Below are 12,586 nucleotides of genomic sequence, written 5' to 3' on the forward strand. Positions count from 1 at the left end.
TCTCAAAAAAAGAAAAAAAAAAAAAAAAAAAAAGGATGTGGAGGAAAGGAAGTTAAATGCCCTCCCCAGAGGCAAATGGCTTCTCTGGATTCTTAGAGGCTGCAAGCATCAAACTTCATTCTAAATGGTGGATGGTGGCGCACGCCTGTAATCCCAGACTCCGGAGCCTGACGATCACAAGTTCGAGGACAGCTTCAGCAATTTAGGGAGGCCACCCTCCACCCGCGCCGTGTGTGTGTGTGTGTGTGTGTGTGTGTGTGTGTGTTCGCGCTCTGAGTCACACCCCCAGCTCTTTTTCCTTTTTATGTTGAGACAGGGTTTCGCTGAGTTGCGTAGCGCCTCGCTAAATTTCCGAGACTGGCTTTGAACTTGTGATCCTCCTGCCTCAGCCTCTCGAGCCGCTGGGATTACCCGCGTGCGCCGTGCTCGGCAGCGAGACTCTATTTCAAAATGAGAAATAAAGAGGCCTGGGGATGTAGCTCAGTGGTAAAGAGCCCTTGGGTTCAACCCGCAGCACCAAATTAAAAAAAAAAAAAAGTTGTGAACTGTTATTGTAATTAAAGTTAGCAAATATCCAGGGCTTTTTTTTTTTCGGATTTTTATTTTTGCAGAGTAAGTGCTAAAAATTCGTCGAATCTCCAATGTTTTTCTTACCTGTGCCTCTCCTCCAGGACTCACCTGGGGAGGTAGATTCTATCGATTCTCAACTGCGAATGCCTGAAGAGGCTCCGCCCCTACATCCACCTTTAACTAGCTCTATTTTTCCCTGGCGTTACTCTGAAAGTCTCGCGAGAGCTCACCCGCTTCCCATAACACTGTGCGCTCGCCCCTCCCGTCCTCTTTCCGCCATTTTTTCGTGCCGGTAAGTGATTCTCTCTGAGAGCTTCAACTCCATCCGTCGGTTATCAGAGCCATCCCGAGTCTGAGGCTAGGCTTCGATGCCCTGCGAAGACTATGGGACCCTCCTGGGCCGGGGACCCTGGCCTTGTGAGGACCTGGGCACAGTTAGAGAAGACCCTTGCCGGGCGCCCCACCCTTTGCAACAGGGGATCCCGGGCACGAGGGGTGCAGGCCACATCGCTCTGAAAACCGGAGCTTTCGACCCGCGGGAAAGGCAGTAGTCCTGGCAACCCCGGTTCGGCCTGCGGCGCTTGGTACTTCCTTTAGCGGCTGAGGCAGCGCTTTGGCTCGGGCCGGCGGGAAGCTTCGGGGACGGTGGCCGGGGTGGGTCGTGCAGCTTGTTGCTGCAGGCGCTGAGCCGGGAAAGTCGCGTTCTGCCGGGATTGGCACTTTGCGGGGCACTGACCTCAGCCTTCTGTGCTTCGGGTTTCCTCCTCAGACCCTTTGGTTTTCCTCCTCAGACCCTTTGGTTTTGTTGAACTTTAGGAAGCAGTTTGGATCTTCACGCTCGGCGCTTGAAACACGCTGTGGCTTCCGTACATAGGAGCTTTTGAAACTTTATTTTCAACTCCTGTACTTTTTAAAATAAGATTGTGAAATTTTCAGAGTACATATGAATCAAGTTTTAATGTGCTGTGTGATAGGTGAATAAGTTTTTGCATAATTCCATTTCCTCCTTTGCCATGGTTTTAGCAGCGCAAGGACTGACTGCAGCATTAACAAATTCAATAAAAAGTAAATATATGGAAAGAATCATTATTAGTGTGCCTGCAGTTTGTGTCCGTTGAAAGACACCATTCGTGGTGGCTTGTAATGGAAATGTTTGCCACTGTGGTACACTTGGGTTTGGGTACCTTAACCTGGTATAGGGAAATATCATAGGTTTTAGTGTATTTAATAGATGAACGTTAAGTAGCATTTTTGGATATGAGAAGGTTGAAAGTGAATTAACTTAAAGGACATTGTTAATAAGAGGGATGTTGCTGATTATTCTTGGCTTAAGTTCTCAATAGTGGGGTGTGCCTGACATTTTCTTTTGGATAGCTGGCACTTCCCGCCAATTCCGAGGGTTTATTATGTCTAATTTTATCTTTTATCATATTGTTTTCAACCATGAGTGTGCTGCATGGATTGTATTAAGAGTGGTACTTCAACACCCATATTAAATCATAGTGGGGAATTTTCCTGGGTGCCGGGAATATTGCATAGACTTAAAAAAGCTTCCTCACAAGGGGACTAGAAGGAAAAGAGTGGTACTGTGATGGCTGGATGTATATTACTGTTGGCAATTCCATTTTGTAAAACCCATTTTGTCTTCCTGAATAGCCATAATGGTGCGCATGAACGTCCTGGCTGACGCTCTCAAGAGCATCAACAATGCTGAAAAGAGAGGCAAACGCCAGGTCCTTATTAGGCCGTGCTCCAAAGTCATTGTCCGGTTTCTAACTGTGATGATGAAGCATGGTGAGTGTGTTGCCCTGTTTTGTGTCAGACTCTTTAAGGAACCAGTCCTGTAGAAATGGGGTGGGGGAAGTGTTGTCAGTCACACCTGGGAAGTAATACTGTTGAATTGTGGGTCTTGGAAGAGGAGTCATTTGTACAAATGAAACTGCTGAAGAGTCATGAAGCTTGTGTCTGGGAGCTAAGTGACAAGTCTTTGCAATACTGATAGGCTCCTGAGCTTTTTCAAGAGTTCTTTGGAATGGAAAGGAAGGGTTGTTGCTTTGTGTCTGACACAACTAGTCTTTGGAAGTGGGAAACTGAAGGGGCAAAGGGATTGTAATCCCTTTTAGAATTGCAGGTTGGTTTCTTTTGGGTGCTGCTCCCAGAATTTTATATAGTGAAAACTTAATTCTGGTGCACATCAACTGTCATTCCATGTGAGGGAGAATACTCTAGTAGGCAAGAGCAGGAATATTAAGAGAAGCGTGAAGGTTCAAGTCTCAAATTGATGTCTTTTATTTTATATGGTTTGTTACATTCTATAGGTTACATTGGCGAATTTGAAATCATTGATGATCACAGAGCTGGGAAAATTGTTGTCAACCTCACAGGCAGGTTAAACAAGGTAAGGATTGATTTACACACTGCAGAGCCTTAAGAATTCTCTAACTTTGTAAGGGTTTTTATAAATACGAATTAGTGGTGCCATAGTCGTTCATTTCTTTCATATCACATCTAACTTTGTTCTCCGGGGTGTTCGCAGTTGTCAGTTTCATGTGGTATGTGAGCTGTCTGAAGAGAGATGAGGGGTGATTACTGAAACTCTAGTGGTAGTGATATTTGACTTTTGGATTCTATATTGTCCACCTCAATGGTTTGAACTTGGGTAGCTTAACTTGGCCTTTCTCTTTAGGTGATTTTTTTTTTTTAAATGCATCTTGTAACTTTGCATAAATGGGGTTCAGTGAATTGATTTAAATGGCAATGTTCAGGCATGGGCTTCACTTGTGTCTTTGAGGTCTAGTCTGCATTTCAATTCGATTTATCATCAGTATAACCAGAGAGACCTATTTTTTAAAATTATTTTTATTAGTGCATTATAGTCATACATAATAGTGGGGTTCATTTTGAAATATTCGTAAATGCACACAATTTACTTCCATATCAATCCCCAGTGCTTTCCCTCTCCTCTCCCCTGGTCCTTTCCTTTGGGTAGACCTGTTTGATTCTGATCCATGTGACTTTGTGATTGGATTGGTTGCATGTATTTGGGAGCTGGTGTCAGCCAGTTAGGTAACTGAGCTGCCACTCTGCTTTCTGCATTCAGGCTCATGCATAGCTTTTGGATTTGCAAGGAGCAGGTCCTGTAGTCCAACATAGATGGGTAAAAAGAACAGGCCAAGAAATGGGTTTCCAAAGTAATGTTACCAGCAGTGGCTGGATTGGTAGGGTTATTTGATAATCCAGCTGGTTTTACAAAGTTGCTTCCTTGTATGATGAATGTGCATCATGTTAAGTAAAAACTACAGAATCTGAAGTTTTTGTGAAAGATTTGAAGAACTTTGCAAGGCTGCTTTTTGGTAATGCTGTTGAGGTGAACCCAGGGCAGCACAGGTTGTACTGCTGAGCTACATCCTCAGTCTCCCTTGCCCCCTCCCAGTTAATTAATTAATTGGTTTATTAATTAATTAATTTTGGTGGGCTATCGGGATTGAACTCAGAGACACTCAACCACTGAGCCACATCCCCAGCCCTATTTTGTATTTTATTTAGAGATAGGGTCTCACTGAGTTGCTTAGTGCCTGGCTTTTGCCGAGACTTGCTTTGAACTCACTGTCTTCCTGCCTCATCCTCCTGAGTGGCTGGGATTACAGGTATGTGCCACTGTGCCTGGCCTGTTGATTTTTTTTGACAGGGTCTTGCAGAGTTACAGAGGCCTTGAACTTGGTCCTACCTCGGCCTCCTGAGTAGTTGGAATTAAGGTGTGCGCCACCATGCCCTGCTACAAGGCTAATTTTAAGTCTGTTGTTTTGTTATAGTATTAGCCATTAGAAGAACTGAAAGTAGGGTTTGAAATCACCATTCTTTCTCATTCTGACCCTCACAGTATGTTTTTGAAGTGGAAAGGAATGTCTCCTAAGTGTACTAGTGATTTATAGAGTGGATTTTGTGAACGAAGTTCTTAAGTTAGTAGATGCTTGAACATTTGTTTTAGGATTGGCATATAGTCAAGTGATTCAAGTGTCAGATGCTCTTGTTCTAGGGGATGGTTACTGTGTCTAGTAGCAAAGAAATGGAATGAATTGAAAGAACTGCTTCTTTGTGCCTTCTGTCAGAGTCAATTGGGAAATTTGCCTGAGTTCATAGGACACTGTCACTCAGAAATGAAGTAATGGCAGTACTAAGTAGCTCAGTGCCTATTCTTAGATGTTTAAATATTTTGTATTTTTAGTTTCTAGGTTCACTATTTGACCCCACAGATTCATTTCTGTGAAGTGTGAAGATTGTCTGACCCTAGTCTTACTTGACTTGGGCTCTCAGCTCTCCAGCCCCCAGGATACACACTAGCGATACTGTGCTGCCAGTATTGCTTTCCTTCTCTTTTTCATGACTTTTTCTTGTGGGCAGGCGTAGTCTCGCTTTGATATTTGTTAATGACATTTACATCAGATTACACGGAATAGGTTCCCATAAAATGTTGGGTTGCTTTATGTTGCTTAGTTTTTCTGTTTAGTGGTGAAAGTGTAAACAATTTAATTAAAATTTTTTTTTTTTTTGTTTCCCAGTGTGGAGTGATAAGCCCCAGATTTGATGTGCAGCTCAAAGACCTGGAAAAATGGCAGAATAATCTGCTCCCATCCCGTCAGTTTGGGTAAGTTGGTTTTCCCCAACTAGAAACATTAGTGCTATAAATTGCTGTGATGCAGCTTGGTTGCTTTTTTTTTTTTTTTTCTCCCAGTCAGCTTGACTTAAAAATTAGCTCAGGTGCCACGTTGCATGTGTTAGGCTTTAGGTTCTGAGACACAGTCTAGACTGACAGCAGCAGAATTAAGGTCCACTTTGATGTCTGCTTGCTGCATATAGTGCAGTTCCCATCTGTGTAACCTGTGATTGCTGGACTGGCTTCTGAATCCCGGGCTTTAAAAGAAAGCTTGAGTTGAAAATCTTTCTCATAATCCTCATTTTCCCACTTGAAAGCAATGAGAGCCTTGATTTCCTCATCTGTAAAAATGGTAATGCAGGTTGCCACCCCCAATCCAGAAATCTGAAATGCTCCAAAACCAAGAACTTTTTTGAGTATCAACATGATGCTCAAAAAAGTTTCGGTTTTTGGATTAGAGATGCTTTGAATACTACCTGACTTAATTCTGGTAAAGCTCTTCAGGATCTGAAACGGTAAATGCTGTTGTGGTTAAGAACTGAAGTCCTCTAAGTCCCCCAATTGTGTTTGTGATATGGGTGAATATGGTCTCACTTAATGATTGTTACTGTATTGGATGTTCTTTGGAGAATTAGTTCTGTCCAATAATGATGCTAATATGTTGCATTGGTCTCATAGTAAGCCATGGGGTAAACTCATGTCTCTTACCCAAGTGCAAAAAGTGGCAACGTTTTAAGTTAAAGGAGTTTCCTGCCTTTGCTTTTAGTTAAGCTTAAAATCTCCATGTTTGCAGAGGTCAGGGCTCTGAACGTGTAGAGATGGGGTCTCTGGATTTGGATCTTTGGTTTCAGGAGTCATGTTTGCATGCTGCTGGCCCAGATAGTCCCCAGCTTGTGTGGCAACATCAGTGCCCGTGTGGCTCATAGGGAGGCACGCTTACCCACTGGGAGGCGTGGCATTTTTCTTCTGTAGCAGAAAGCAGCTGCATGTTAACTGTTAAGCTCACCAGTCTTGTTTTTTTTTTTTTTTTTCCCCACTTCATAGTTTCATTGTATTGACAACCTCTGCTGGCATCATGGACCACGAAGAAGCAAGAAGAAAACACACAGGAGGAAAAATCCTGGGATTCTTTTTCTAGGGATGTAAAATATACATATAATAAAATGCCTCACTGGACTCTCCTTCTACTTGGTTGTTTTGAGCTTTCATGGCAGTGTACAGCTGCTGTGCTAATTGGTGAATGCTGTTTCCCTGGAGTGACCAAGATAGTCTTGCAGTTATACCATGTCATGGTTCACCTGAGAATGCTGGGATGGCCCTAGGTTGTTGAATATGGGTTGAGGTTCAGGTTCTGGAGACTTAGTTTATACCCTGGAAGGACTGGTGACTTTCCTGTGGAGCTTGACAACGCATTTTATGTACTGTTGTAAATATTCCTAAAAACGAGGTTATCACTTCTGACTATGTTAAGTGCTCATAAGACAGGCAGGTAAAGTCCACAGCTCCCCGACTCATCTCACAGTAAACTCTGGCATGTCAGTAACATTTTTAGCTGTATATGTTAGTAAAAGAGTCGCTTTTTAAACATCTTTGGGAATGCTGAGAGGCGTGGCGTTTTTCTTCTGTAGACCTGTCACAGCATGGGGCGGGGGCTGTTGGCTCATTTTGTTCTGTCTGCAGTTAGTTGGCAATAGCATCAATCTGATTTCCTTGTGTTACAGGATGGTTTCTTTGCATTTGAATTGTTAGGAAGATTTCGGGGGTAACAGATAAAACGAATTTCTGGACCTGGAGACAATTTGGACTCCTTTGCTGGAAAGTGTTTTTAAAAGAGCTCAACCACCACAGAGCAGCAGGGGAGATAGAGTAGGGCTGTGTCACCCTCTGCCCAGCCACTAGCCCAGTGCAAATTAACAAGGACCACATTAAGGCAAGGAAATTGGACCACTGAATTTTTACCAACAGTTGAAATTATAGCATGTAATTGGTCATAAAATGGGTTTTTCAATTGTGTATCTTTTGTTTTTTTTAAATATTTTTTCAGTTGGACACAATACCTTTATTTCATTTATTTTTATGTGGTGCTGAGGATTGAACCCAAGGTGTTCCACCTGCTAGGCGAGAGTTCTACTACTGAGCCATAATCCTAGCCCACGCAATTGCATATCTTTACACTGATTTACATTTATTTAATTTACTTGAATATCAAGTCAGTGCAGGCTAGACTTGATTCTGTGGGTCTGGCCAAGGAGAACTGTCCATGTGGACAGAAGTTACCTGCCAGGCATGGGGTGGAAAGAATGGGGGAGTTGACAGGCCCATTCTGTTCTTCAGTTGTCTTCTATGGGCCAGAAGATGATGGGATTGGACTTTGGGCTTTGTAAGACAGATCTAATTACAGGGTCTGGTGGACCTATCTGATGTTACCTAGGTTGGACATTTTCAGAGAAGGCTGAGTTTACTTGTCTTATGAAAAAGATACTTTTGGTAACTATGCCTTAAGGGCTACTTTGAGGGTGGGTCAAGTAGTTCCTCAGAAAGCACTGTCTACCTGAGTAGAGATGTGGTCCCTTGTCAAGTCATCTAAAGGGGCTTATGAGACTCAAGTTTTCCTAATTTCCTAAGATGGGGTGTGTTAACCCAGCTGGCTGAGTACAAGGGGGAAAGGAAGGGTTTGAGAAATAGAAAACCAGGCTTAGGGACGTGTTTGTGCAAAATTATTTTTGCATATTCTGCTAGTACCTGGATCTCACTACAAGCTTTATTCTGGTGTTCTTGCAGTCAGTGGTCAAGTTTGAGGAGCTTACTTGAGCAGCCATGTGAACGATCATTTCAGTCTCACTGCTGATGAGGAGTGTGGGCTCCAGCCTGGCATTGACTACAGGACTTTTCTTACCCAGATCTGGCAGCAGTGAGTCATCTCTTGCCCAGAGTGGAGTGCTTGTGCCATTCTCATTTGAGGTGATTACAAGGAGGCTCTCAGCCCAGATTATTCTGTATATCAAAAGTGTACAGTTTTGTGGAGTTCACAGCTCAGCCTGAACATGTGCCAGGAAAACTAAAAAAGCAGTCTGTGACAAGTGTGGGGAATGTTGTGATTGCTACCTTACAGAAGAGAGTCCCAGGGGAAATACCTATTTTGTAAAAGGGACAAAATTCTCTTAATATGCATAAACATCTCCCTTTCCACAAAAGCCCAGCTCTTTAGTATTTAACAGTATTTTCAGTGTTTACTTTGCCTGGCTATGATGGCTCTGTAGTGGGAGTTTAGAGCCTGCTGCTGTTGTTGGTCACCATCTTGGCAAACACTTGTTAGGACTTGTTCTAGAAGGGGCTCAGGCCACCGAAAGTGCCAGGCGAAGAAGCTGGAGTGCAGAGCTGCTGGTCACTGAGCTGGTGGGAATGCACTGTCACAGGGCAGGCCTGGTGCAGGTGCTGGGGACATAGCCACACGTTCAGTAGCTGGGTGGCCTTCTGAGAAGGGCCTTGTAAGATGTGGGAGATAGCCAAGAATGCCAGACACTGGCCCTGGGCATAGGGCCAATACCAGCCCCTTGAAAACGAGGCATGGTTGAGGGCGTCTCATGTTTAGGAACCCATGAGGAGGAACACGGCTTCTGGCCGTGCTGTCCTCCATTGTCTGTCATGAGGGCACTGGGAACCTCCCTCACCTGCCAGGGGAGATGGAAACTGCTTCGTAGTGTTCACCTCTAAGCACTTTACTTCACAGTTGTGTTTGTCAGTGAGTTGGGGGCCCGGAGGGTCTTCAAAGAGCTGATGTAGGCTCCAGGGAGGCAGGGACTAGGCTGTCTTGGTGTTTTGTTTTGATTTCCTTTTGCAGTGCTGGGAGATGGAACCCAGTGCCTTAATAAACCCATGTGGATTGAATCATCAGCTTTTCCCGGGTATGGACTTTTAAATTCTGAAATAAGGCCTAAAAATGGCCTTTTGTGCAGCTCTTGTGTGTCCTTTGAACTGGCCAGAGTTGAGAAGAAAAATCTGAATAGGAAGAAAGTACCAGACCAGTTGATGGATTTTTTTTAATCCGAAAAAACTTTTTTTATGTATTGAGGTCCTGGGGATTGGACCCAGGGAGGGGCACTTCAGCACTGAGCTACATTCTTTTGAGATGATCTCTTAAGTTGCCATGGCTGACCTCAAACTTGGCTTTCCTCCTACCTCTGCCTCCTGAAAGCTGGGATCATAGGCATGCACCACTGCACCTGGCTCAGTGATACATTCTTTTATTTTATCAAGGAAGCAGATGGCCTTGGCCATCTGACACCCTGTAAGTGACCTGAGGTTGCTTGGCAGGGCCTAGCCCTCAGAGTTTGAGGGGCTGGGCTAGTTTTGTATTCCTGCTGCCTGCATGACTTGCACAGGGCCAAGTTATACTCTCTACCCACCCAGCATTCTGCCACTACTGGCCACCAGGCGTCCTGGACTGGGGGCAGGAGGGAGTGATGGCATCTTGGATGGTCCAGGCCCACCTGGACATAGTATGAAAAGGGGCCCCAGCACCTGCCCTGTCCCTGGGCTCTGGGCCTAGGATCCACAGATAGGCGGATAGGTGTCCGGTACGTGAAAAAGGTGCAGCACTTAACACATTAGTCTAGACATCCCATAGAGCCTTTGATCAGAGGCTGAGAGAGAGTCACACAATTCAGAAGACTGCAGAGCACGCTGAGGGCCTCCTGCACACTCAGCAGGTTTTGCGCACCAGTGCGTGCTAAGTGTCTTTTAGAGGCTCTTTGGCTTTGCCTCAATGGGAGGAGCTCCAGAGCCAAGAGCACTCACTTTCTAAGAGGCCTCTCCTTCGCTCCAAGCTGGGAGCTCACTTTCCGCTTCTAGCCACTTTTCAGTGTGATGCACTGTTTCCCAAAATATGTCTGCTCCTCCTGCGTCCGCCACGGGCTCCACCGTGGAGTCTTGGCTTCACCCTTCCTGGAATACCTGTGCCTCTTCCCTGACACCTTCCTAAGAGCCTTAAATGTCACTTCCACGGTAAATCTTCCACTCAGGAGAATGTGTTTTTATACTTCCTCTCACCTGTCCTAAAAGCATGCCCTGAGAAGGTAATGCAGACAGGATAATGCCAAAGGACAGACGTGATGTCTTTGTCATGGTTTTGGAACCTGGGAAGTTCCAAATGGGTGGCGAGAACTTGGGTTCTACTTCCTTAAATGCCACATTCTTTGGAGAGGAGGAGGTCTGCTCCTCACAAGGGCGGAGAGTGGAGAGCTCAGACTGAGAGGGGCCCAGGTCTCCATCTTATCAGGCACCCTTTTTGTAAGGGTGGCCCTCCAATGGCCTATCACCTCTTAAAGTTCCCACCACTTACTATGAGTGGCCATTAGATTTCAGCAGCAGATGTCCACCTAAGGGTGTTGCATGTAGTATCTAATTTCAGCTCAACACTTCCACATCGTGGGTACCATTTTCTGCTCCAATATTTCCAGTTACAAAAGGGAAGCCCAGAACATAAAGCCTTTTGTCTAACCTACTAGAAAGTGATCAAGCCAGAGTTTAAATGCTTCTAGCCCTCAGTCTGCTCCATTTAGGCTCTATCATGATGTATCTCATGTTCTCATCTCTCCCACTGTTTAGAAGATGTTTACTGTGGCTGGGCACATCTGTGGGCTTGGAGCCTGGAGATCTCTTAATACATGAGCTCTTCAGGGCAAAACCTGATACTTATCTGTGTATTTCCAACATCTTACCCATCAAAGGGAGTGTCACCATCCTTTTAAAAACTCAGTGAGTTGGCAGTGGTGGCACATGCTTGTTAACCTCAAAGACTCAGGAGGTTGAGGCAGGAGGATTGCAAATTCAAGAACCATCTGAGCAATTTAGCAATACCCTGTCTAAAAAAAAATGTAGCTCAATGTTAGAGTGCTCTTGGGTTTAAAAAAAAAAAACAACAGAAAAATCCTATAACAAAACATCTCTGACCCTCATGGTCATTGGACAGGATGCGTAATCTTCACGCCTGTAATCCTAGCAATTTGGGAGGCTGAGGCAGGAGGATCACAAGTTCAAGACTAGTCTCAGCAATTTAGTAGCTCACAATAGTAAAGTGCCTCTGTGTTCAATCCCTAGGGCTTTTTTTTTTTTTTCTTTAGTATAGTCCTAGTTAGTGCCTCTTTTACATCCTTGAGTCCACAGGATCCCTGAACCACAAACTCTGAAAGCATCCAGGCAATAGAATGAGATGTGGGCAGGATTCTAGTTCAAAATCACTGTCTTACCACCCAAGTGGCAAGTGATCGGTTTTTAGTGATCTAAGGAGTAATGGAAATGCTGAGGTCACCCAGAAAATACTGCAAGGGAGCAATAAACCTGGTTCAGAAAGGGGCTTTGGAATCCAATGGCTTCTTGCTTATGTGAACTTGAGCCAGTGGCTTTTTTTTTTTTTTTTAAGTGGCGCTGGGGAAGGAGTCCAGGGTGCTAGGAAAGCACTGTACCCCTTGAGTTAACCCTAACCCCTACCTTGCCTTTCTGTGAGTCAGTTTCTTCCTCTTTTGTGGGGGGCAGTTGCCATATTGGGGATTGGACCCTGGGTGCTCTACCACTGACCCACACCTCCAGTTCTTTTTATTTTTTTTATTTCAAGAGAGAGCCCACAAGTTTCTGAGGCTGGCTTCAAACTTGATCTTCCAGCCTCAACCTCCTGAGTCTGGGGTTATAGGTATGTGCCACTGTGCCTAGCAGTTCCCTCCTGCTTACTGTAGGTACAACAGTAATCTTTACTGTAGGTTGTGGAGATTAAATATAATTTTTGTAAATCCCTGGGGTGGTAATTAGAGCTATCTACCAAATACCCTGACCTCCCTTTGTGGGCACGAGGCAGGATGTACTTTGCCTTGACCAATTCTGGCCATTGAGCTGTGTGTGAACCCAGGGGATGCTGAGTCACTTCCATGTGGGGACACTTAGTGGCTGCTGTAAGTCCTCAGTGCTCATCTTTGCTCCAGTACCCTGGCCTAGGAGCCCGGGGATGATGCGGAGGCCAAGCCATCCCACCGTGGTGTGCAGCGAAAGCAGAATGCCTCCTGGGTACACTGAATTGCCAAGATTTCCATTTATTGCTGATCTGGCCAATCTGGAATGATACGGGTCCTTAGAACAACCTCTGAAATTTAATAAGGGTTTGTTAAATTATTTTTTTTTAATTTTTTTAAGAGAGAGAAAGAATGTTTTTTGATATTTATTTTTTAGTTTTCGGCAGACACAACATCTTTGTTTGTATGTGGTGCTGAGGATCGAACCCGGGCCACACGCATGCCAGGCGAGCGCGCTACCACTTGAGCCATATCCCCAGCCCTGGGTTTGTTAAATTATAGGAAGGAAAACAATGAGATA

At 44.7% G+C, this 12,586-nt stretch overlaps 1 protein-coding gene across 1 annotated transcript; it reads left to right on the top strand.

Annotated features, from left to right (window-relative positions):
- The first annotated feature begins 741 nt into the window (after positions 1-741).
- Rps15a (ribosomal protein S15a) lies at positions 742-6,411 on the top strand. The gene is made up of 5 exons (XM_046436678.2): positions 742-862; positions 2,227-2,364; positions 2,889-2,968; positions 5,130-5,215; positions 6,269-6,411. The coding sequence occupies exons 2-5, from the start codon at positions 2,232-2,234 to the stop codon at positions 6,360-6,362; spliced, it is 393 nt and encodes a 130-aa protein (XP_046292634.1). The 5' UTR covers positions 742-862; positions 2,227-2,231; the 3' UTR covers positions 6,363-6,411.
- The last annotated feature ends 6,175 nt before the right edge of the window (positions 6,412-12,586 follow it).

The sequence above is a fragment of the Marmota monax genome, unplaced genomic scaffold (assembly GCF_021218885.2).
Source record: "Marmota monax isolate L192 unplaced genomic scaffold, Marmota_monax_Labrador192_F-V1.1 WCK01_AAM20220418_F8-fsc00035, whole genome shotgun sequence".
Lineage (NCBI taxonomy): Eukaryota > Metazoa > Chordata > Mammalia > Rodentia > Sciuridae > Marmota > Marmota monax.